Source organism: Pseudorasbora parva, chromosome 15 (genome assembly GCF_024679245.1).
Source record: "Pseudorasbora parva isolate DD20220531a chromosome 15, ASM2467924v1, whole genome shotgun sequence".
NCBI lineage: Eukaryota > Metazoa > Chordata > Actinopteri > Cypriniformes > Gobionidae > Pseudorasbora > Pseudorasbora parva.
Window position 1 is genome coordinate 13,733,953 of NC_090186.1, and position 27,383 is coordinate 13,761,335.

Below are 27,383 nucleotides of genomic sequence, written 5' to 3' on the forward strand. Positions count from 1 at the left end.
GATAAATAAAAGTAAATAAGACAGAATTAAAAAAAAGAAACATTACCACTGGAATACAATGAGATGCTCTTGATGGCGAGCTAACCTCCAGTGCTGGATCAAAAAAACCTCTTCAAAAGTGGATGCTGGTGGTATTTCATGTGGGAAGTAGCCCTCCATAATCCACTGCAAACTCATATTCAGATTTGGGCCATGTACAATTATTAAACAAAAAAAGATTTACTTTGAAACACTTAGTAAGGTGCTGAATGTACCATCGCTAAGTGCAAATCATTTATCTTGCCTGTAATTTCAGTCTCATATTCTTTACATCCATAGCCTTCAAAGTGTATTTAAAAAATAACATCAACACTTGCCAAGAACACAAGCGTTGGGCTCATTTGGCGTTAGCTGCCCATTGACAAATCCTTTTTATAATGTAGTGTTCACAGCTCCTACAGCTTAAAAATCAGTGACATTAGCTGCTGTACAGCAGAGTTATATCACAGCCTAGAATCTATAGGGGACATTAAAGCAGAGGCAGATGTTTGATGAATAATGTACTGTACACCATAATGCATTCAACTTCACAGGGGTCGTATGCTAATAACATCATTAAAACCAATTAAAAGCCCATTTACAATTGCTCCATTATTAACATGAACGCGCTGCCGTAGATACTTGAATTGAGGGCATAAACTCAAGCATCACACACACATGATGTACATACACCCATTCAAACTCTGTACAGCTGGAAGTTGACGTATGTATTAAATGTCTATTATAGTGACAACTAATGTAATGGATGCAAAAATAAAAACTGTTTGGTTCTATCCGGCGATCCTCTCAGACCTTGTTCAGAGCTACTGGACTAGAAAAATAGAATTGAAAAGGAAAGCTTGAATTTGTCCCTGTCAGTCACATTTCATCAAGTCTCATTTATTGAGCAGAGTTTGTGGCAGAGCGGATGTGGCCAGCACTCCCCCCAGTTGAGGCTGAGACCCCTGAGCTGGGACAGAAGGGATTTGAGGGAGTGGCAACATGACTCCAGCTCTCTCTCTCTCATTCCTTTCCTCTTTCTCCATCATCTCTTGTTTTTCAATTTTGGCTAGAAGCAATTGAACGCTCTTGTAGAAAACAACACGGGGGTCAACTTCGGGGAGGGCAGGACAGTCACAGCGTGCACGGAGCTCCAGAGCCTATAACAAGAGAATGACAGATTAATGCAGATGGATTTTACCTACAAACCTTTGGGTGGAGGTACAGACCGATTGATGGATGGAAACAGTGATTGGATGGATGGATGGATGGATGGGTGGATGGATGGATGGATGGATATAGTGATATGGTGGATGGATGGAAATAGTGATACGGTGGATGGATGGATGGAAAAGAGATATAATGGATGGATGGAAATATTGATGATGGATGGACGGATGGATGGAAATAGTGATATGGTGGATGGATAGAAATAGTGATATGGTAGATGGATGGAAATAGTGATATGATGGATGAATGGATGGATGGATGGAAATAGTGATATGATGGATGGATCGAAATAGTGATATGATGTATGGATGGATAATAGTGATATGGTGGATGGAAATAGTGATATGATTGATGGATGGATGGATGGATGGATGGATGGATGGATGGATGGATGGATGGATGGGTGGGTGGAGGGATGGATGGATTGATTGATGGAAATAGTGATTGGATGGATGGAAATAGTGATGTGATGGATGGATGGAAATAGTGATATGATTGATGGATGGGTGGATGGATGGATGGATGGATGGATTGATTGATGGAAATAGAGATTGGATGAATGGAAATAGTGAAAGGATGATTTGAAAGAAATAGTGATATGATTGATGGATGGATGGAATGGATGGAAATAGTGATAGGATGAATGGACGGATGGATGGATGGATGGATGGAAATAGTGATTGATATCTGGATGGATTGGAATAGTTATTTTTTTAAATGGATAGATGTATAGATAAATTGAAATGACATCGAATGTGGATGGATGAATAGAGTGGAATAGTTATTTGAACAACTGCATTGATGGAATGATGAAAATAGTGATATAAAATTCTGACGGATGGTTTGAAGTAGTTATTGGATGGATGGAAGGATGAACATTGACAAGGATTACTCCTGACTCCTACATTAAAGACATCCATACACATTTACAGAGTCAAACAAAGTTGATTTGTCAAAAAAAACAGCCCTGACTGCATTCTGTTTGTGTCCCCCGAACTATAACCTCTGACCTCCATTAGGGGTGATGGGGAAACAGCCCTCATAACACTAGATCGGCAGTGCCCCTTGAAACATGAACAACCAGCATCAGCACAAAGAACACTTAACATAAAGAATTTTCTAGTTAAATTATTATTCTGAACCATCTGCCCTGGGGAGAACATTTCAGACTGAGCTGCTAAACACACACTCAATCCAGGAAGACGGGCAGTTTTAAGCAACACTGCAATGTTTGAGAACCAGGCCATTAGGGAAACTCTACAAAACAAATGACACTTGATGAAAGAGTGGCTGGAATATAGCTTGAGAACAATTACACAAGAGGGACACATCAGTGGCATACTTACGACCAAAGTGGCACAGAATGCATTCTTTAAAAGCAAATACTGACTATTTTACAGATTAAAAACAAAGTTTACATCGCGCAATTCTGACTCACGATCGTAAGTTATAAAGTCATAACTGATAACTGTGTGACATAATTCTTTTTCTTGTAATTGTAAGTTTATATCTCGCAATTCTGACTCATTTAACAGAATTTCAATTGCGAGTTATATAAAGTCAAATTCTGAGAAGAAAAAAATTATCAGAATTTCAATTCTGACTCTATAACTCTCAATTGCAACATTATATCATGCAATTCTGAGAATTTTTTTTTTTGCAAGAATTGCAAGATATCAGAATTGTAATATAAAAATTCGCAATTACCTTTTTTTTCATTCTGTGGCAGAAACAAGCTTTAATAAGCTCCCTTTGTGCTAAGTCACTAAACAAATTTCAGAAATACTTTTATTATCAAAGATTTCTATTTTTTCTATTTATCTTTATGTTTTTATAAAGGAATTTAGCTTCAAAAACAATGCCCATATAGGCATGGACTCCACTAGAGCCCTGAAGCTGTGCTGTGGTTTCTGGCACCAAGATGTTAGTAGCAGATCCTAAAAGTCCTGTAAGTTGCGAGGTGGAGCCTCCATGGATCGGACTTGTTTGTTCAGCACATCCCACAGATGCTCGATTCAATTAAGATCTGGGGAATTTGGAGGCCAAGTCAACACCTCAAACTCATTGTGCTCCTCAAACCATTCCTGAACCATTTTTGCTTTGTGGCAGAGCACATTATCCTTCTGAAAAAGGCCACAGCCACCAGTGAAAACCATTTCCATGAAAGGGTGTACATGGTCTGCAACAATGCTTAGGTAGGTAGTACGTGTCAAAGTAACATCCACATGGATGGCAACAGCCAAGGTTTCCCAGCAGAACATTGCCCAAAGCACCACACTGCCTCCGCCAGCTTGCCTTCTTCCCATAGTGCATCCTGGTGTCATGTGTTCCCCAGCTAAGCGAAGCACATGCACCCGACCATCCATGTGATGTAAAAGAAATCATGATTCTTCAGACCAGACCACCTTCTTCCATTGCTCCGTGGTCCAGTTCTGATGCTCACATGCCCACTTTTGGCACTTTCGTCAGTAGACAGGGGTCAGCGGCTATGCAGCCATACGTGATGCACTGTGTATTCTGACACCTTTCTATCAGAACCAGCATTAACTTCTTGGGCAATTTGAGCTACATTAGCTCATCTGTTTGATCGGACCACAAAGGCCAACTCCCCAACAGGCCAGTGCATCAATGAGCCTTGGCCACCCATGACCCTGTTGCCATTTCACCACTGTTCCTTTCTTGGACCACTTTCGACAGATACTGACCACTGCAGACCGGGAACACCCCTCAAGAGCTGCAGTTTTGGAGATGCTCTAACCCAGTCGTTTAGCCATCGCAATTTGGCCATTGTCAAACTCAATCAACTTTGCTTCGAACACATCAACTTTGAGGACAAAATGTTCACGTGCTGCCTAATACCCATTACCACTCATTAACAGGTGACAACAGCTGTTTAAGAGATGATCAGTGTTATTCACTTCACCTGTCAGTGGTGTATATAACGTGTAACATATGCACACACACACATGTATACTTTTTTAAAAATCATTTAATACAAATCCTATTGAACAAAAATCCAATTTTGAGTCTATGTCGTCTTTCTGCACCTCTCACACTGATGTGAAAATCTTTGAGCATGTCTTGTCCCAGCATAAAACACAGCAATATCATACACGTCAATCTGCCTATGGAAATTTGAACTTCCTTGACAAGACAGACAAGTCTACTCTCAAACAGTCACTCTTATATAAAGACAACGTTTTCTAAATTCACTTGTCTTCTTGCCACCAGAGGACAGACAGACAGACAGAAAAAACACACACGCATATTTAACTATGGAACTTTTCATTACCGAGTACACACAGGACGAATCTCCATTGGCTCAGGTTAAAGAGGGTGAGAATAGAGAGAGATGGAGGGCGTTTTGAAATAAATTCCCGAAGGAATAATAACTTCCACCCAACAACAGAAACACAAACGCATTACAGATGATGGACAATTAGTGTCCTGGCCATCTGTTTCTTCTGTGTTTGGAGTGTGCGAGTATGCAGGCAGGACTGTTAAGAGTTCAAGCTCAAGGTTAAGTAAGGCCCTGCATGCCACTAAAATTCACACATTCCCACAGACCGTTCTGCCACAACTGGTGTGTGATGGGGGGTGGGGGGTGTCCAACATGTTTTGTTTTGTTTTCATGACTGTCCATCCTGCTTTACAGTTTACTCTATAAACAGTATGTTAACATGGGCTCTTTGTTTAAAGCAAGTAGTTAAAGGGATAGTTCACCCTGAAATGAAATCAAAGCCATCTTTTACTCACCCTGCTGTTGATTCAATGCCCTATGTCCTTCTATCCCTTTCAGACCTCAAAAGCAGTCATTTTAAAAATAGTTCTGCATGCGCTCCTTCCTGTTATGGCAGTGGATAGCAACCATTGTAAAACATTACAAAAATTATACAAAAGTATGACGCAATGATACAGTAAAACGCCCGCCATATATGGAAAGTGTCCAGGAGGAATACTATAAGGTTTTGCGAGAAATAAACTATTATTCAGTCAAAACACTGAGCTCAGCCGTTACTCTGTGCGCGTTCCTGTAATAACTAGTGCGAAGCGTCAGCATGCACGCCGCTCATGCACTGTTGTCATGGCACCCAAGATAAACGCAACATTTTGAGAAATCATGCTCAAACGAAAAAAAATGCCACTATCGTATATGATAAGAAATAATACAAAACTCATAATAATAAAACCTCCTGAAGTGAATACTGTGTACCGGTTGTCATGACAACAGTGCATGAGCATAGCGCATGCTGACGGTTCGTACTAGTCATTACAGGAACGCGCACAGAGTAACGGCTGAGCTCAGTGTTTTGACCAAGCGGCAACCTCCCGCGATCTCTCTTGAAGCCAATACGGAAGTAATGTAAACTGCAATTCCTCAACTGGCCACTAGGGACAGGCTCCAGAAGGGAGCAGAATCTCATTGAGCCCCATGTTAAAATTCTCAACTTTAAAGCAGAAAAAAACATGTTTACAGCCTGGTACAAATTGTGGTTTTGGCTTATAAGGCTAATTTTGATCTTCATGACAACTCTGAGGGGGGTGAATTTTTTTATAACTCATTCGTTTACGTTATATAAAGCCTTAAGGTTCTGCATAATTAAGGGCGTGGTTACAAGTGGATAGCCATTTATCCGCCGTCTGTAGTTATTGCGTCACCTCAGCTCCGCGCACATCCCGCCTTTTTGCCCATTTTCTGTTATCCGGGACTGACACGCGATGACTCGCTCACAAGATGGCAACGCCCAGCTCGGCCATACTTTAAGCTTCAGAACGGCTTATCGGAATCCTATGGGTGACGTCACGGACACTACGTCCATATTTATTTACAGTCTATGGTTTTGACTGAATAAACGTTTCTCGCAAAACCTTATAGTATGCCTCCTGGACACTTTCCATACATGGTGGGCATCTCACTGTATCATTGCGTCATACTGGGCTGCAGTGGTTCAGTGGTTCATGTAGGTTGTCTACAAAACCGGAAGGTTGGTGGCGATCCCCGGTACCATCTGACCAAGTGTCGAGGTGTCCATGAGCAAGACACCTAACCACAACTACTCCCGATGAGCTAAATGGCGTTTGACATGGCAGAAATCGCCATCGGTGTATGAATGAGAGAGTGAATAAGTGAATGTGAGGCAAGATGTAAAGCGCTTTGGATGGCCATAGGGTCTGTTAAAAGTGCTATATAAATGCAGTCCATTTAGCATTTACTTTTGTATAATTATTTAATGTTTTACCATGGTCGCTATCCACTGCCATAATAGGAAGGAGCGCGTGCAGAACTATTTTTAAAATTACTGCTTTTGAGGTCCCAAAGGAAAAGAAGGACATAGGGGATTGAATCAACAGCAGGGTGAGTAAAGATGTCTTTGATTTCATTTCAGGGTGAACTATCCCTTTAAGGGTTGCCTGGTTAGCATCATCCATTTAGCATCAACCCCTGCTGGTAGATGCTGTAACTACACCATCTGCTTTTCTCTGTAGAGGGCTGTAGCTGTGAATTCTAAGGGGAATTTTTTTTGCAAGCAACATATTGCAAATTGCAAATATTTCTCTTATAAGTGTGAAAGTGATTTATAATGTTCCATCTGCTGCCTAACATCTCAAGATATTTAACATATGCACTACGCTTAAACATTCTTTACCTACCAGCAGAGAAACATACTGTACACAAATTCCACAACAATATTAAAACCAACTGATATAACTTTTTTATAGGTTATTTTTATAAAATGATTACACATATTTGTAACATGCATTTGTAATTGTAAATCGGATTTTAAATTGATGGTTTATTTCTGCTTTTTGATGCAAAAATGAAAAATGAACGTTATACATGATATTTAGAATGATTCCTGAAGGATCATGTGACTGAAGATTGGAGTAATGATGCGGAAAAATTTGCATCACAGGATGGATGGATGGAAATAGTGATATGAAATCTGGATAGATGGATGGCAACCATTGTACATCATTTCATCAAACCACTCAACAGCCAGTCAACACGTTTTTTTTTCTTTTTTTTTCAGTTTTTTTTTCGATTTGTGCATTAATAAAATAAAAAAAATAACACTATCAGTGCCTAAATTCTGAATGGGTGGGCAAGGCAGACATTTGGGTGGGCTTAGTCTGACTATGCCGCCTCAGACCGGGTGACACTTGGACAAGCACTTACTCAATCCAGTTTTGCATTAATATGATTATTTGACTGCCACCATGAATGCTGCCATTTTCATGAGAGGAAATTGCAGTTTTTCAGAATCAAGCATAAGATCTTGATGGAGTTCAATTTACTCCCCAACATATCACTGTCATGCATATCTTGATGTGCCGCATAACAGCTCACATGATTTTATTTAGCCTCAATCACTTATGAATGCTCTCTTTTATAGCTGCTGGTACTGATCTAAGGGCACCACTATATGAATGTTACATTTTTTGATCTCCCAGCTATCCCTGGATCCTCCAAGCCTTAGTGTTTAGTTTTCACCTCCAGCAGAAGAGCATTAATCTGTTCATTTCCACAATGAACGTGGTCTAAGGCATGTGTGTAGAAGGTGGAGTTTGCTCCAGAGCAGAGGGGTCTCCAGACATCTCGTTAGTTTTGGTGTCTGTGAGCCCTACGGTGCGCGTTTCTGATGGTTACTCTTTAAATCAAGAGAACAGAGTACCCAGAACACACACCGCAATATAAATACAGAAAACAGCTCTCCGTTTGTGCATTAGTAGTACTGAAAACGCCAGTCATTGAATGATCTTATTACATAACTAACCAATGGTGTCTGTTGTTTTATCAGAACTTTCCATTGCTATTTCCTTGCTTCCATTAAAGCTGAACGGTGCTCTTTGGATTATCTCAAATCAGGATGGAGAACTTGATCAGTTTTACCCAAATTTAAGGAGGTCATGCATCGTAAGTGCTGCTGTCATACATACCAAACACTTGTGACATTGTGAAATCAATGTTCAGTTTTCTTTTTGTCATGAAAAAATTGGGTCACACTTCAGCTTAGGGTCCAATTCTCACTATTAAAGGTCCCGTTCTTCCCTATTTCATCTTTCAAACTTTAGTTAGTGTGAAATGTTGCTGTTAGAGCATAAATAATACCTGTCAAATGATAAAGCTCAAAGTTCAATGCCAAGTGAGATATTTTATTTAACAGTTCCCTTTCAAAGCCTACAGCGAATGGCCGGTTTGGACTACACCCCTGCACTTCCTCGCATGAATGACGTCACTAGAACCGTTTGTTGACTAACCCTCCGCCCACAAGTACACGCAAAATAGGGGGAGTGGTCTTGTTGCTCTCCCACGTGGAGAAGAGCGCGCATTCAGCGCTTGCATCTCCCCGTTATGGTAAGAGGCGGGACCTTTCTGGGCAAAGTGCGCTAAGCTGCTGTCCAATCACAACACGGGAAGCGTTGGCCCAATCAGAACTCGTTACGTATTTCTGAAGGAGGGACTTCATAGAACAAGGAAATCATCAGGCCGTTTTTAGGACAGAGAAAACAGCTGTGTACAGATAAGTAAATTGTGTGAAAAATACTGTTCTTTTACACGCGAAACATGAACTCATGTCATATTGCACACTGTAAACATAATCAAAGCTTCGAAAACACGTGAAGAACGGGACCTTTAAGAGAAGTTACGTTTTATTTTTTACCCAATAGCAGCGTAGGTATTGGGTAGGAACAAGGGATGTAGAATATTGTCCTAAAGAATAATCCATTAATATGTGCTGTATAAGTACTAATAAATAGCCAATATCCTAGTAATATGCATGCTAATTAACAACTGTTAATAGTCAGAATTGGACCCTTAACTAAAGTGTATAAATGCAAAACTGTATTTCACTAGTGGTTATAGGCTTTATTTACACTACACAATCAAATGCTGTTCAGTAAGGAGTAATAGGAGTGCCAATTAAATTAAAATAAGAAATAAATTATGTATTATGTATAAATAAAATTAATCATCAATATATTGCTACATTTATTTAAAAAATATATTTTTTTATCAACAGACTGATAATTTATCCTTTTTGTGGTACTTTTTGTCCTTCACAGTCCATGTTTGCCACTTTTTATTTGATAGAACTGGAATTCACAAAGAATGATAGGGAAATGGGATTGAGAATGCAACTGGGAAATGATGCAGGGGTGACAAGCATTGTTGAGAATAAGTATGCTATGCCTTGGCTTAAATGGTTCTTTCTTCTTAGATAAGTTCTCCACCTGTGCCATAAATGTGATGCTGATATATTACGTTACGGGGTTTAGCATTTTTATGGAAAGGTTTCACTCATGTAACCATATTATAATGTCTAATGATGCATGTATTTGCTTTTGTGTGCTTTACCTCAGGAACGAGGCGGTCCAACTGCCTGACACGGTTTTGGTGGGAAGGGTGTGTAGACAGCCATTCAGGGATGGTGGGTTGGCCACTCAATTGATCATGGATCTCCATCTGCTGCCAAAACACTGTGGCTGCCCTCACATCAGCACACGCCTGTCAGAAACACACACACACATCGCAATATATACGGCTTAAAGAGAAGCTTTTCTGGCACGTAAAAGCCCCGCGATCATCAAAGGAAGCAAACAGGGAGATGACATGCACACAACCCGACGGGCGCTCGGAGCTCTGAACAACGTCATTAGCTGGAGCTAAAGCCGAGAGCAGGCTGGCTGTTGGACAGCATGAATCATGACTAGTCGAGCTAGCTGCGCAACGTTACCGCAGCAACGTGCCGGTGTCCTTCACCGAGCTGGCTGTGGCAGGCCGGATCTGAGCCCGTTTACGAGCAGCAGGAGGCCCGTTATTACTACTATAAGAGATAGAAGGGAATTGACTGTTTCTCCATAATGATGCCAAGCATGGGATCAGGAGACATGCTGACAGGAAGAGCACAACACCGTGAATCAGACCATTGCCACATGCAGAGAAATGCTTCCATGGAGATGTTTGTAAAGAAACAGTGCCATCTAGAGCTTATGTAGGATACTGCTGCTGTAAATGACTGATATAAAGCAGGGTCCACACCACTGAATTTTATTTTAATTCATCCAGTTTTATTCATCATAAGTTATTTTTTATTTAGAGTGACTTCATTCCTAATATGACTTCAGAAGTGACGTTATTTGCCATTTTAGTCAAACAAGTAATACTGTATAAGGACCTGATTTACACTGGTATTAAAATGCGTTTTGGTCAATTGGACCAGATACGTAGGCCTATACTATGAATTGGACCACGACAAGTACGAGGAATACATACCCATTTACACCTGGTGTCTATTTTTTCAACTTTCAACAATGTCTGTTCAGATTTATTCGAAGGGAGGGTCTATGGGCGTGTAGGCTACAAGTATGTGCTTTTTTAATGTCTTTCGATCTAACGGACTAAATAAGCTTGCGCAACTTACACATGAATGCGCCTGGCAGAGGCGTAACTTTGTTTTAAAAGTGGGTGGGACATATATTGCGTATCATATGCACGTGAAAAACTGCGTACTATATGCACGCCAATTATAATCTGCCCTCGTGGTCTATTTTTTTCTCTCATCAAAACCGTATACCATCAGTGGTTGTACATCAAGAGCAGGGACAGTTTTTGTGCATTTTGTTTCGTGATCTGACCGGAACAAATAGAAAGTCTCTTCAACGGCGTTAAGCGTTAGATTAAAGCGCTCGCCTGTGTGAAGACTGCATGAGCCGCGAGAGAAATCTGCAGCACTGATAACAGCGGCAACGAGCGCCAGATCACCTCTTATTTAACAAACGAACAAAATGATGCTCTTCTAGTTAACCAGAGATATTTTGTTTGTATTAGTTAGGTTCATCCGTGAAGCAAGATGTTTTTAAAAAGTGGTGGGGACATGTCCCACCCACAAATTACGCCTATGGCGCCTGGAGACGACGAAAAAACACAGAGATCCGCCCCTTTCATTTCAGCCGCAAGACCACGCCGAACACAGTGCGTGTTAGAATTGTGCTTGGTATGTTTTAGACCATTTAAAAAATTTGAACAAAAAAAAAAAAAAATCTACAGATGATTTCACACATTAACATTTTCTACATTCTGCAATCTAATTTATATGAGGAGGAAGAAAAATATCACATTTATTTAAATGCTAATTATTACATGATCTACATGAAACAAAACCTAATCCAAAATTCAGAGATATAACAATTTGTTGACTAAAGCAAAATAGTTTCCAGTAATTAATATAAAGCTGAAATAAAATAAACTATAAATATCAGATGAAAAAGCTAAACTTAATAAATATACATGTAAGTTGAAGCACTGAAGTAATTAAACTGTAATAAAAATTCAAGCTATATAGAAAAACTAAAATGAAACTATATATATAATTATATATATAATTTTTTAAAGTTATTTCAAAATATTAAACTACCATAAAACTATACAAAGAATACTAAAATAACACAAACACTGAGCTGAAACCTGAACATAAGCATAGGGTAAGCTGCTTGTACTGTGAAACAGAACTTATAGTGCATTTTATCAATATGCGATCCCTTTAGAATTGAACCCAAAAGCTTGGTGTTGCTACAAGAATACTGTGTATTGAATCTGATAATATCTGCAGTACCTTGGCAGCCAGCTGCATGCCAACCTGGTCCGCCTCTGCCTCCAGCTTACGACTGAAGGGCCGGTCAAATAAGAACTACAACACAGACAGAGAAAATGAGAGGGAATATGCAGTTAAATGAGCTATTCTGACAGCGCACACAGGAGTTATATTGGGTAAACAGAGGAAAATGGACAGAATAAAGTGAACTATATTTGGAGAACAAAATGACTAGGAGATAAAAAGCCCAACCATTAAAATGTAATTTATTTTAAATGTAATGGGCAAAGATGATGAAAAACAAGAAAAGAAAGGGATGAAAATTCACACATAAAAAGGAAAATAAGAGAGTAAAAGGTATCTTAGAAGAAAAACACCATAAAACGCTAAAATGCAATTAAATTGAAAGTGGGCCTTTGTTTCATGCCGCACAGTGATTCAGAAAATGCTAATTCAATATCCATTTAGAAGACAAATAAATGTAGCTGAATTTTAACTAACCTCAAATTGAAGTCCTTAGAAACCCAAATAAGATCTCCTCTGAGATATTGTTATTGTTTTATAATGGTGGTGAGAGAGTACTTGAGAAGGTTACATTGAGCTTGAGTGGAGGAGTATGATTCTTGTTTAAAGGGTCTTTTAGGGATTTTAGAATCAATATTTAAGGAGTGTTTGCACATTAATGGACAAACCCGACCTAAAAGGAGTCCCATCAATGTCTTAAGCTTAATTATAAACAAATTAAATTTAATTTGAACAAAAAAAGTGTATATTAACAAAAAAAGTGTGTGTGTATATATATATATATATATATATATATATATATATATATATATATATATATATATATATATATATATATATATACACACATACACTTTTTTGGTTTTGTTGTAACATTAAGTAACTTTACTGTCACTTTTGATCAATTAAAAGTTTCCTTGCTGAATAAATGTATTAATTACCTTTAAAAAAAATCTTACTGACTTTTAATATTTTTATTATATATATATATATATATATATATATATATATATATATATATATACACATACATTTTCTCTCTTCAAATGAATGCTGCCATTTTAACTGTATTCATTAAAGAATCATAAAAAATGATCACAACTGACATTTTACTGTATTTTTTATCAAATATATGGAGCCTTGGTGAGCATAATGTAAGTTTACTTATACACTATATGGAAGTATTGGGACACACCTCTAAATACCTTACTTATTGAATTCAAGTGTTTCAATCAGACCTATAGAGTATGACATCACTTTGAAGGCCTAGAAAGTCTGAAATGCTCAGCTCACCAAGAATTCAAGCATGAGCAGCTGCATGCAAGCCTCACATCACCAAGTACAATGCCAAGAATCAGATGGAGTGGTGTAAAGCAGGACAATGCTATGCTTCTAACTTTGTGGGAATAGTTTAGGGAAATACTTTTTCTATTTCAGCATGACTATGCCACAGTGCACAAAGCAAGGTCCAAGACCTAAAAAATTGTGTTTGGTGTAGAATAACTTTATTGACCTCAACCCCATCGACCTCAACCCCCTTTGGGATGAACTGGAACGGAGACTGCAAGCCAGGCCTTCTTGTCCAACATCAGTGACTTACCTCACACATGCTCTACTGGATGAATGGGCAAAAAAATTCCAAAGAAATGCTCCAAAATCTTGTGAAAATCCTTCCCATAAGAGTGGAAGCTATTATAGCAGCAAAGCGGAGCAATGTCATTTTATGCACTGTTGGAGTAATGGTTAGGTGTCCCAATTCTTTTGTCCATACATTGTATACATATATCATAAAAATAAGATTTTATCACAAAGAAATTAATAATATAATATAACATAACATCGTATTATTTTGATTAGCTGTGAACATCTTATCAAGAACAGCAGGTTCAAGGGCTGGAATCAGCTTTTCTTCAGCAAAATGTGGAATGAAGGCAGACTAGGAATGAAAAAGGGTAAATTAGAGAGATCGCAAGGTCAACTGTCACCTGCACTAGTTTGCCCTGAATCCAATGGCCCAGCAGAGCTAAGCTGTCCCGAGGACAGATGGCCCAGATCGCCGTTAGCAGGACAACAGACATCAGGTCCACCGCGTGAGATAAACTGGCCTGCTCTGCCTGAGAAAATAGAAAGGAATTCATTATGGGATTTTCTGTCTTTGTAGATATTGCTGTTTATCTACTATGCTAATTTGTTTGTATTTGGTGTTAAGAACCATTTTTACTCTTGCTTAGCAACCCATTCTCTGACAGCATGCCCAATTAGAAACAATGTAGAAAAACAAAGAAAAAGAATCAAGCAATTTAACAACGAGAGACATAATGAATCACAATAATATGTAATTACAATACACATTCTGCTGAAAGAAGGACAGCAGATATGGCAAAAACACATGTCCATGAGTGGTCAGGTACATGCTGCAAAGCAGATTTGTTAGGGAATATGCCATCTTCAGGGTCATAATGCTATATAGCTATTTTTAACCTGTTACAATGGTTTACCTTAATTAAAATGTATGGTTTTCATTTTCTTTATCCTCAAACTCATGTGCTTTCTTATTATTATTCTTTTAAACATAACATGATTTTTTTGTGAACAATTATTTTTATTGAGTAGTCTGAACAATAACGAGAAATGTTTTTTGGTGTGAACCATTCTTTTTATTGAGTATGACATGATATTTTTATTACATTTCTATGATGCTCTTTTTATTGGCTATCAAACCTAATTTTTTTATTGTTGTTGTTGTTGTTTTTTGTTGCAACTTGACTGTCACTGTTCATCATTTACTTCTATGTGCAAAATAGCAGTGTTCCGCATATAATACACAACCTTGTTACACCAAATACACAAGCATTAATACATTTGGGGTCAGTAAGATTTTTTAAAAAGGTAATGTTAATGTTAAGTATCTTATACATACCAAGATTACATTCATTTACAAAAATAAAGTACAACTGTAATATTCTATATTGTGAAATATTATTGCAGTTTTACATTATGTAATTTAACCTATTTAAAAATGTAAATAATTTCAGCATCATTACTCCAGTCTTAAATGTCACATGATCCTTCAGAAATTATTCTAATACACTGATTTGCTGCTCAAGAAATATTTCTTATTATCATAAATGTTGAAAATGGTTGTGCTGCTTTTTGTGGAAACAGTGTACATTTTCTTTGCTGAATAGAAAGAATATGAAAGAAATAATGTGCTTCAATTATAAGGATTTTTGGTAATACTTTAGAATAATGGTCATTAGCTAACATTAGTTAATTTATTAACTAACATGAACTAACCATGAGCAGTTAAGTTTTACTGTATTAGTTCATCTTTTTTAACGTTAGTAAATAAAAATACAGCTGCTCATGCTTTGTTCATGTTAGTTCACGGTGCATTATCTAATATTAACAAGCTTTTAATAATGTATTAGTAAATGTTTAAAATTAACATTAACAAAGATAAATAAATGCTAAGTGCAGTTAATTATTAGTTAATGTTAACTAATGTAGTTTACTCGAAGTACAAATACTTCGTTACTTTACTTAAGTACATTTTTCACGTATCTGTACTTTACTTAAAGGCACAATATGTAATGTTTCAGCATTAAAAATATAAAAGATCACTATATCTATGTTATATATTTTTTAAAGTTGTGTGTTTACATTATCCCGACAGTTCCAATTAACTTCTAAATCCAGAGAAATTAATATTTTAATTCGAAGACACGGACCGTGTCTTTATTTCCGTTATGTCGCCAGTCTTTCACGTCATATCCACGTTTGCGTCTTGCTTCCTGCGAACTCGGCGGAACCGCCAAACTCAAAGAGGAACACTGACAGACAGTATAAGGGGAACACCCGTAAAAAAAGTCTGTATGATAATGGATCATGACTACTCTTTGCCTGTACGTTTTGCCAGCTCAACAAAGCGCAAACGTACGGGTGAAAAAAATGACCGAGAAGATTTTGGGACAGTAGAAGAAGCAAGAGACGTGTAAACCTTGGAGAAGCCTTTGAAAGATGGCGAAATCTTCGTGACAAGCTCGGACTGCAGAGAGATGCTGATCTCGCTTGCGTTTTAATAAACAGGTCATTAAAGTAACCATTCAGCTAACATAATAATCATATAATCATAACATGCTGTATGTTTGCATATTGCATAGCGATCTTGACCACATTGAGACGCGTTTAGCTGAATACGTAACGTTATACATTTTGTATCGGCTTTTCAAACAGGCGGATTCTCTGTTTTTGGAGACTGAACAGCTATTTTTTTTTAAACTGATTCAAAAGTATTTCTATCCGTATATTTGGTGACACGATGATGTCATGTTTAAAACGCAGATGGACTAGCTATTATTGGTTTTATATGTAGCTGGAGAAAGTAACGTTAGCTTCATAAGGTAATATGCCACTATCTTTGCGGTTAATATGTCAACATAGCCTACCAACTTATAGGTATGTTGGCATAGCGACCGCCCGCACAACATTCTGTCTCGCACATTATCTAACGTTACTGATAAGTTTGTTAAGTAACAGTAGCTCGCTGCTATTTCATTAGATTGACATTACATAAAGTGAAAAGCCGTAACTAACTTAACAATAATAGAGATGTAATATAACAATTACCTTGTCAGTGAACATGTTTTCTGCTGGAGATGCCAGATTCGCTGGTTGACAGTGGCAATAATGACAACAACTCCCATGAGCCCACGCACTTTCCCGACGTCATCAAAGTACGTCTGTTGTTATTATTTTGAATGAGTGACCCCTAGTGGCCAAAAGTTGCATACTGCACGTTTAAGTAGAATAAATATTGCATACGTTTTACTTCGTTACATTTTGCAGCAAATATTTTACTTTCTACTCCACTACATTTCTACAATGATTCGTTACATTTTCGTTACATTTTCTGATCAGTTTCAGGGCTCGAGATTAAAGCTTGCCCGGATAATAATATATAATGTACGTTATAGGGTAATGAATTGACGGTTGCGCTGTTGAGGCTAGCGCAGCCTCGAGGAGAAATGGAAACAAATCAGCCCCGCTCACACAAAGAAACTCGGTAACATACTATATTAAAAATTCAAAATGTTTAGTTTTTGTATTTTATAACAGTTAAAAAAACATCACATGACACGACGAACGAGTGTAGTTTTCCTGAATACCATCACGACAGAAAATGTGACACTGATTTCATTTGACAGTTCCATAAACAATTAATTAACATCAAGTCACTTACATTTTATTGATTGCTTTATTGCTTTTGTTCTATTTCAGCCATAGACAGTAAAAGAAATGGACTGAGCGATCCCATTGACGTCAACGGCGAAATAATGAAGTCAACCTAGGGGCACTCACTTCCTGATGGCTGAGCGAACTGCGCAGGCTCAGACTGAGCTTGACGACGTAGATGTGACGTGAGCCTCCTGTCTGACAGCTGTAGGTCTTCTAGTAGTTGTGGAAAGTGAAAGCTGAATCATGTTGTTTAAATATTTTCTCCCGTTGCTTTTGGCTCACTATGGGCTTCTCCCCATTCTTCCCCCTTGACTTTATCAGACTTTATGTCTCCACGTCCCCCCGACTGCATCATAGACAGTAAAAGATTGCCTGCGAGCGTCTCCTCAGGTCTACGGTAATTTCTCAATTGTGCGACAGAGTCGCATTGGTTATGACGCAATCGTTAGCCTATTTTTACAAAAACAGCTTCTGCGGGGCGATTGTGTAAGATACAAGGTAACGGAGCCTTTTATGCATTGTCGTGTTTCTTTAGAAATAAACAATGGACAAATGGAGTCTTTAAACGTCTCAGATGTAAAGTTATTCACTGTCAAAGTGACTCAAAAATGAATGGGAGTCAATGGGATGCTAACAGCAGGTGATGGCTTGGTTAGCAATGGCAGCCCCTAGGGGTGGAACGCTTTCCGAGCGCTAGATTACCCCCTTGATTTCAGCAGCAAAAATATTTCCAAAATCAGACTTCCACATCCGAACCATAACGTATTGCACAGCAACAGTGCGTTACTGAATCAAAGATTCAATGCCCTATAACTGCCTCATTTATGAACGAATCAGCCGTTGGAACGAATCGACTCAATGACTCTCTCATAAGGATTCACCTGCCGCCATCTACTGGTGGTTTAGTTAACTTTTTTTAGTTAAAACAATTTCATAGCATTATTTAGTGCAGTTGTAATTTTTCAGTGTTAATTATTTAATTTGATTGGTAACAACCCTATTGTATCTTATTCTAATTTATTTTATTAGTCAAATTTAAGAATATAAAGGGAAAGCTGAAGCAAAGCCTATATTTAATAAGATTAGGGGAAATGTCCTTTATAAAAGGTAAAAATATCATAAATATAAAGATTTAAATACATCAAAGCTGATGAGAATGTTGCTTCAGAAAAATGACATTTAACTTTGCAGATAACCAGACTTGTAAGTCAGAATGTAAACTAGGCAACAGAATGTAAGAACAATTACATTAACCCAAAACTAACTCAATTAAAATGCCACCGCTCATACTGTTTTTTTCTTTTTAATTATTAGAATTAGACATTAAGAGAATACATTTTTATGCAAGTACTTTTACTTTTAATACTTAAAGTACATTTAAAATCAGGTACTTTTTACTTAAGTAGGGTTGTCGTTATAGTACTTCTACTTTTACTAAAGTAAATATATTTCTGGTTACTTGTACTTTTACTTAAGTACTGAGATTCAGTACTTCCTCCACCACTGCTAATGGCCATTATTACAGTGTTACAGAATTTCTTTCTTCTCAGCTGTAGCTACGATCCCAGAATAAAATAATCTTTGAATAAAGTGCATATGCGGGTTTGTAGTATAAATCAGAGGTAGTCTCATAAGTTCCAGACTTAAAAATAAAGTGATCTTGGCTTTAAAGGGAATTTAGTGTCACAGAAAAATGTACTGAATCTAGTTTTTCATAGACATATCATGTTAGACCTCATATTAACACTAAGTTCCTTCACCCTAACCAGACCCACATGCATGCAGTGATGCAACAGCTCTGAAACTAAAACATCTATTTAAACTGAACCCTTAACAGCGCTTAGCGCCTCTGAGACGGGACGCCTTCTTCTCTTCGTTTAAACCAAGTGAATAGATGAAAGTAAAACATGACATGCGCAAAAGAGAGATAAAGCTAGCACTTGAATCTAATGAAGGATGTTTTACTTTCAGAAATAAGCTGAGAGACTCAGCAAAGGAAGTACAAATTTAATTTGATCCAAACTATAAAGGCCAGAGGCGGTCCGAGGTCCCTACAACCATCTGACTATGGGTTAAGACAGCAGACATGTAATAACATATACATTTAAATTGAAAACAAAATTACCCTAAGAGAGAGATGACTTGCTCTTGGTTACTTTACTTTTAGCATAGTTAATTACTGAATTAAAATCAATTCTGGTTAAAATGACTAATGTCCAATCGGGTGTTTCTGTGCAGGGGTCTGACAGTGTGGGCGGGACTTACAGCATGACCAATCAGAGCGTGAGCCATCTCATGTCCCAATATAAAGACCAGCTGATGAATGTCTGCTACAGCCTTCAGCATTCCTGTGAAAATGAAGATCTCTCCATTCTGGAACACATGGACAAACACACAATCATTCCAGCTGTGAAATCAGAGTCATTTTCTCCTCTACTAATCAGTCTCAAGATTTCCATTAAATTAAGAACATCCTCTCTCTCTTTGCTAAAGTGCTAAACTGTACGAAGAAACCGTTCATTAGTGTAGATCAGAGAAAGATATACATGTAAGATAAGAGAGAATATCCAAAACTGTTTGGGTCATTAAACATATAGTAAATTCAAGAAACAGGAGGATCAGTTTACAATATATTATAATATATTATATATATTATCTTAAATATATAAATACATGTGTGTCTATTTATATACATTATAATTATACACAGTACACACACACACACACATATATTATGCTATGTAAACTAACTTTTATTTTGGATGTGATTAATTGCGATTAATCGATTTGACAGCACTAATATTTTTATATATCTTTTACAAAGACTGTCCTAAACAATGAAATAGGGATGTATACACACTACTGCTCAAAAGTTTGGGTCAGTAAGATTTTGAAATGTTTAAAATTCTGTATTTATACAGTTTTATACTTGAATGTATTTTAAAATGTATGATATTCCTGTGATGGCAAAGCTGAATTGTCAGCATCATTACTCCAGTCTTCAGTGTCACATGATCCTTCAGAAATCATTCTAATAAGATGATTTGCCGCTCAAGCAACAGTTCAAGAAACATATTAGTATCAATGATGAAAAAGATTTGTGCTGTTAACATTTTTTAAATAAAAAACGGACCACTTCATGGAGTTACTTCTAAAAACTGGTAAAAGAAAAAGAGGAAAACATTTTAATTATTAAAAATTAACAATGACCTCTTTAAATTGAATAGATTTATTAATTAGACAAACAATTTGGTTATGTTATCAGATACTGTATGACTCACTGGCAAAACAAATGCGTTGATGGGGGGGCCGTCCACCACATGGACAGTCCAGGTGACAGCGGACATTTCAGTAATGTCCTTGTTCCTCTGGACCAGAGTCTGAACCAGCAGCTCCACTGCCTGGTGCCTGGGGTCCGATGGAGCAATCAGAGAATCCTTAAACTCCTCCATATACTGAGAGACAGAAAAAAGGAGAAAGAGGAGCAAGAGCCCATGAAATTAAATGGAATTAAATTAAATGATTTATGATATTTTAATGGCTTGTTTCCACTAAGTGGTGCAGTGCGGTACGGTTCAGTACAGTACGATTCGGGACCGTAAACCCTGATCATGGTGTAGCAATCAACGTTATTCTCGCACAAAGAAAGTGTTAGGGGTTAACAGCTTATGACCCAGGACCAGTAGTGAAGAAATGAAGACAAAGAGTCAGGATTGCAATTAATTAAAAGAATAATTTACTTAAGAATAGTTTGCAGTTTCAAAAGCAGAAGCCAGCTTCAAGTCTCACAAGGACCTCATAGGCCGCGCTCCCTCTCTCACCGTCTCGTTGCCTCGCTCTATTATTCATTCAATTGTTCCAACAGTTATACCATTTTCAAGGTCTTATCCACATCATTACTGCAATGTGGATAGTTCTTATTGGCTCAGAGACAATGCACAGTCATGGTCAATTTTCACTCATGTCAGTTAATCTGATGCACGTTTCCATAGACGTGTCACTTGTTGACGCTTTCACTCCGGAATTAGGCCCATAATAACCTTCCAGGGGCCTGTACCATGAAGCTGGTTTAGCTGACTAGCCAGATTTGTTTAAGCTTAGTTTGTGCCAATCCTGTGTTTTAGGTACCATTAAAGTGGTTTGGCTTTTAGCCGTGTTCATCACCATAGTAACTTACGCTCCACAACTAACCTGCTCTGGGGCAGGTTATGTTCTGGGTAAGAGATCTCAATCTGAAATTGGACCAATCAGCTGTGAGTAAAGTGACACACCTCTAATGCAATAAAGTCACTCCCCCTGTTTCTACTCCAAATTAAAGGTCACTGCATTGTAAAGGGTTTTTAAAGACTAAAGCGTCTGGCTTTTAACAATGCTTATTTATAAAAAATAATAATTTTGAATGATTTAGATATAATTTATGTAATTATTATACCTTAATAATTTTAGTTAATCAATCTAGGGGTGTCCATGGTTAACCGATTGACCGATTAACCGTTAAAAATTGCGTAACCGAGTGAAACATTTTACTCGGTTAAGTGGCGTCAATGACGTGCTTTGAATTTAGTTGTAATATATGTTTGCACCCCTAGAGACCGCAAGAGCGCTGCCAGACATTTGTAATATCCACAAGAAGAAGTCATGACCAGCTTTCTAAGCGGGCAAAGAAAGCGTGGGAGCACTTTAAAAATGAGTGACGGGGCGAAATGCAAGTATTGCAATGCAGTGCTTACCGCATTTTTCAGGCTATAAGTTGCTCCGGAGTATGAGTCGCATCAGTCAAAATATGCGTCATGAAGAGGAAAATAACAAACATCGCACTGGACTATAAGTCGCATTAGGGCAGAAGCAGAGCGCGAGCCGCGCGCGCTGTGCATAACGGAGCAGAAGAAAGAAAGTTTTAAGTGAGAAAGTTGTGAATGACTAGAGAAAAGCAGACGTTACTTTAACTGTAATGAAGAAAACAAAAAAGCTAATCGCAGACTGAAAGCAAGATGGCCAGAGCTGAAGGGACGAGTCCACAGATGCTTGAACTCTGCCGGGAGAGGCTCAGCAGCCGCGCGAGTCAAACGCTGTCTGTGTGAATCATTCTCGGCTGCATATTTTACTAATGCCCTAATTATGCAGGCGCCCTCACCTCGCGGCCACTTGCATTGCTCGTGAACTGGAGCGCATCTCATCCTAATTTAACGAAACTCAACGTACGCCTCGCAGACATGAAATAGATCTTAAGAAACTTGAAATGTCTTTTAACAATTTAAAACGAAAAGAAATAGGCTACTCTGATTATGTAATCCATGATGTGCATTTCTCTCTATAGGCGCGTTCACTACGGAGATGGTGGTCGTCAAATTAATAAGCTAAAAATAACCCTGACGCACACTATGGTTAACCGAGTATTAACCGCTAAGGGCCTCGGTTAACGGTTAATGAAAAACTTGAAAACGTGCAGCCCTAAATCAATCATTAATAGGCACTTTGTTAAAATTAATACATAAGTCATATAAATTACATCCCCTGCATAAAGTCATATGGATAAGCTTTAAAATCAATAAATAAAACTAGCCTATTAAAAAAGAAGAAGCTTACTGAGCTTAAATGTTCAATTTTCTCTATATCAACTAACTTCATAACTTTTACTTGCATTGACGTATACTATTTTTTCTTAAAGTTGTCCTCTTTCATAGACAGCTTTTCTTCTTGCTGTGTATTTTATTTTTATTTTAATTCTCAATATTTTTCAATCATGCAATATTCTGCAGAAGAGAGAAATTAATCTCACTGATTGTCTGGTGAGAAGTGAATCTCAGTTCCACAGCGTGTGATTGGCTGTTCACTACTGATGTCACAGCTAAACTCCTGAACTCAGGATCAAAGTCTGAGTTGACAAAGAAAGTTGATGATCAGCATCATGGGACCAACAAAGCCTTAATACAATGGTTTGGTTTTGTCAACTCAAAACTAATCCTTTAACCCTGAGTTTGTTAAACTACCATCATGGTACAGGCCCCTGATCTGGAGCAGGCGCCAATCAGTCCACCCATCTCTTAGGGTGCCCATTGTACACCATTCTCAACAATGATCTGTAACACAGAATATTGCGCACATACACAGATACACAGTCTCTCCAAGGTTGGAGCTGATTAAGCTCCAGTTCTAACAAAAACATACTGATAACGTGTGCTTTCTTTCAGTGAGAGGGACGCACAATAGTACAGGCAATATTCATATTGAGTCTTTAGGGTTTCAGTAAAAGGAAATATAAAAGGAATAAAATATAATAAATTAAATGAAAGACAAATCCATATTTCATGTGTGGAAGCCGGACTAAGTGAGCAAACCCTGTTACTGCACTCCTGACATGTTAGGGACGTATGATGCCTCAAAAATCCAAACACATGACCTTGTTGCAAGTTTTTAGTGACACATCACACATCTCTAGGCCAGACCCTCAGTCACTCCTCAGAGACCAAATACACACTTTAGAAATCAAGAAACTAAAAGCAAAATCATAACTGGAAAGAATCATTAATAATATAGGAAGATAAATATTGATTAAGGTTTTGATTATGAAGTTGATAAGGAAATGTATATTGAAGCGGCAGTGGATTTCAGATTTCCCCTTTCAAAAGCGACAGAGTAAACAATAGATGAGAGAGAGCTCTTGATGCAGATCTTGTTTTTGGTTCTCGGCATGTGCCTGTTGTTAAAGGAAGTGTATGCAAGATTGTGGCCAAAACTGGTACTGCAGTCACTATCTCCCCTTGGACTAGAGGTTGTCAGATTGGCTGCAGGATCCAGGAGAAACGTTTGTAGCTGCAGCTGTGGTAACTAGAGCAGAGCTGGCAACCCGGATGTTGAAACACTACTGACTTCGTGATTGGTCGATAGGTGGAGGGTGGAGCTTCACACCAAAACAAAACATGTCAACATCAACATCAGTTGAGGGCTGCAACAACAACTTTTAAATGACAATATCCTGACCGGACTACTGTTGTCAGTGATATAAGTATTTGAAATTAACATGATTTCTCAACGTCTAGTGACATATCAGGGCCATTTTATGATTAATTGAAATACATTTCTTACATACAGTTCCTTTAAAAGAAGAAGGAGCCAATCAACATTCTGCAATGAGTCTAGCTCCACCCTTTAGTACTACTGTGCTAGGTACCCAGTTCGGAATAAGGGTACCACTCACAACTTCTGACAATGGAAACAGCAGAAATTGCATACAGTAATGAACTGTACTAGCCAGACGTGGTCATACTCAATTCTAGTCAGAATATGAGTCTGTAACTGCTCCATTGGGCTGTGATTATGGGGCGTGTTTTAACCGAACCAGGAAAGACATCAATTGGATAGACCTACAACCAATCAGAGCAACGAAGCGACGCATTACGTTAGTTGTCAAATGTCAACACAGCTTAACTGCAAGTCCGCGTTTTTTTCCGCTGGTTGTTTTCCACGTCCGCGGGTTGAAGCGACTATTATGTGATATATACACTGTAAAAAATTATTTAGAAAAAAAGTTACCTGGTTGCCTTAAAATTTTGAGTTCATTGAAATTCAAATTTTGAGTTAATACAATGAACATTTTTTGAGATTTGACAACCTTTATTAAAATATTATTAAAAGATTTTGTAAGCATATTGGGTAATTGTGTGTGTTTTATTTCTGATGATGCAGTGAAACATGCCAAATAGTGCTATTTTCATGATTTATCAATTTTTATGTGGTTCAGATACAATAATATTTTGTGTTTCTATTTATTAAACAAATTTCCTTCATTGTATCAACTCAACATTTTAATTTCGATAAACTCAAAAATTTAAGGCAACCAGGTTACTTACTTTTTTAAGTTACACCAACAAAAAACAACCAACATTTTTTACAGTGTAGATGCATGAATGCAAATTTTAGCAGGCAACCTTGCCAAAATAACACACATTTTACTCCCCAAACGCCATTTTTTTTCCCAGAGAACCACCCTGAGAAGCTATTGTTTTGGGCTAATAGTTGTCGGGTTTTGTTGTAAAACTTGGCAACTCTGTCTGCACGCACGCTGAAATAAACGATCTTTGCCGTTGTAAAAAAAGAAAAGAATTTAAGGATACACAGTTACTTACCAACATGATAATTTCAGAGAGAAATAGTGAAGGTGAATGCATATACAAACAAGCTCTCCGTTTAGGATTTGAACAAATATAATCCAAGCGCCTTTGATGACGTGCATGGTTATGTTACTGTTGATCATCTGATTCTGTCCGTCATTGTCTAAAGCCCGCCCTGATGATTTCATTGGTCCGAATTCTTTGGTTCGGGCATAATCACTCCTCTATGGATAGAGTCCAGACCGAACTGCCCGTCCTCAAATGCTGTGGATGGGGCTGAGTTCGGCTGGCATCCAGGCTAGAACTGTCCTGAACCTATACTGAACCGTACCGCTCGATGGAAACAAGCCATAAGTTTAATTTCACAATATCCCATAGCAAAATAAAATCCAACATTTTTGAATAACTCCAGGGATTTGAATACACTAACTTACATATTGCTCTGGAAGTATTATTGTTGATCATACATTTATAGTAACAGCACTGAATACAAAATGTAAACTGACTACACAAGCTGTGCTGACTTGACTAGGCGTACCGCTTCCGCAGTGGACTGAGCCAGTTCCACGAAGGCCTCCTTGCTGAACAACAGCAGCCGGGTCCTCCCCGTAATTGGAGATTCATCCAGGTGGGTGAGAAAAAGGAGAGAAATGATGAACAGTAGTACCGACCCAGCTCCCAACAAGTGCCAGCGTCGACGCCACGTCCATTCACGAAAAAGCTGTTTTTTATTGGGCGGCAGCGCTATCCACCATTTTCTGATGCTCCTAGAACCCGAAAGACACATGAAATCTGAATCAGAGGTCTTACCATTAAAGCTTACGTTACCCTCACAGAAAACCAAGAACTTTGGTGTCAATGAACAGCCATACCCTCCCTATTTAATAACCACAGTAAAGACAGGTATATGGAGACTGTGTAAGGACTTTTGGTGAATGTTCTGCAGGTTATGTGAAGCTAAAGCATTTGTGCAAGTTGGTCTGGAGTGTAAATGTCTTAAATGTGCATGATATTCACAACTGTTCAAAAGTTTTGTTTTACATAATTTAATACTTTTATTCAGCAAGGATAATTATATGCAATGTTACAAAAGATTTATATTTTAATTACCGATTTGCCAATTAATTATTTAGTTAAGGAGGTGTTGCCGTTGGCTGTGTCGACGTACTGCAAGGTTGTTGTTTTTTTGTGAAACAATGCATAACACTAATAGTTTGTATTAATACTTTTGCATCAAATTACAAAAACAAAACAAAAAACTTACCCCTGCTGCTTCTAATACAGCGTCTGGGAGTTAAAATAACACATTTCTTTATTTTCACTGCCGTAATCAATCTCATTTTCCCCTCATTTATGAAAGTTGTGATATCACTATTGGTGCGTTTTTCTTTTGCTATTTGAGCAAATGAGGACAAAAAATATATTCAAATGTATTCTCTCAGAAACCCGGAAATGTGAAGAGTCTACTTTGACTGACTTACCTGCCCAGTATGATGGCCATGAGCTTCTGTAGAGGCTTCAGCACCAGCCATATCAAGGGTGCAGGCAAAGCTCTCAGTCTGCCCGAGGTGTGAAACTCACGCGCCGGCGGCACTCGATGAACTGGAGCTCTGAATGTTATTATACTGGTGTTTAGTCTTAAACTTGACCTCAGACAGAGAGATGAAGGAGAAACAGTGACAGATCTTTTAGGTTTCAGATATAAAGATGAGTTTGTCCTCATAAAATCAGTCCGAGGAGATGATGATGTACGACAGTGAAAGTGTCTCTGCTCACAACATCTTATTACGTTGTTTAACCGGGGCCGGTTTATTGATATTAAAGTGAACAACATGTCGAGTTTGATCAGACCAATATAACTATAAAATTCACTAAACATTCATCTTCACTCCCTTTTGCTAAATGTAAAATCCACAAAAGTAATTTCAATGACACTGTCGAATAAGTCCGAAAGCTATGTGCGTTGGTCGAGCGGTATTAAACTTTATTATTTAGAACGCGTATCTCTATCTGTTGTTAGAAGCCATCGAAACTCCTTCATGTACTTCACTGCGCCAGTTAAAACACTCCCCCGCGAACAGCAACACTTCGCCATCGTTCCGCCCATCTAACACAGGTCCATATTTAAATACTTTTGGAATCGTGTAAGAATTCAGTAATAGTTTGT

General features: G+C 38.0%; 1 protein-coding gene across 1 annotated transcript; it reads right to left on the reverse strand.

Moving 5' to 3' along the window:
* oma1 (OMA1 zinc metallopeptidase) lies at window positions 1-27,308 on the reverse strand. Its single transcript, XM_067417169.1, has 8 exons — window positions 26,698-27,308; window positions 25,755-25,983; window positions 20,387-20,560; window positions 19,371-19,478; window positions 13,853-13,981; window positions 11,865-11,939; window positions 9,608-9,757; window positions 1-1,178 (listed from the first exon to the last, which is right to left on the reverse strand). The coding sequence occupies exons 1-8, from the start codon at window positions 27,093-27,095 to the stop codon at window positions 915-917; spliced, it is 1,527 nt and encodes a 508-aa protein (XP_067273270.1). The 5' UTR covers window positions 27,096-27,308; the 3' UTR covers window positions 1-914.
* Window positions 27,309-27,383: the final 75 nt, after the last annotated feature.

What these genes read in the sequence shown, in the direction of transcription:
- oma1 (XM_067417169.1), bottom strand. Translation starts at nt 27,095, where the DNA reads ATGTTTAGTGAATTTTATAGTTATATTGGTCTGATCAAACTCGACATG. An exon ending in TCAACGCATTTGTTTTGCCA is followed by an intron (nt 19,479 to 20,386) that starts GTGAGTCATACA and finishes CATGTGTTCCAG; the next exon opens with AATGGAGAGATCTTCATTTT. An exon ending in GCATGCAGCTGGCTGCCAAG is followed by an intron (nt 9,758 to 11,864) that starts GTACTGCAGATA and finishes TGTTTCTGACAG; the next exon opens with GCGTGTGCTGATGTGAGGGC.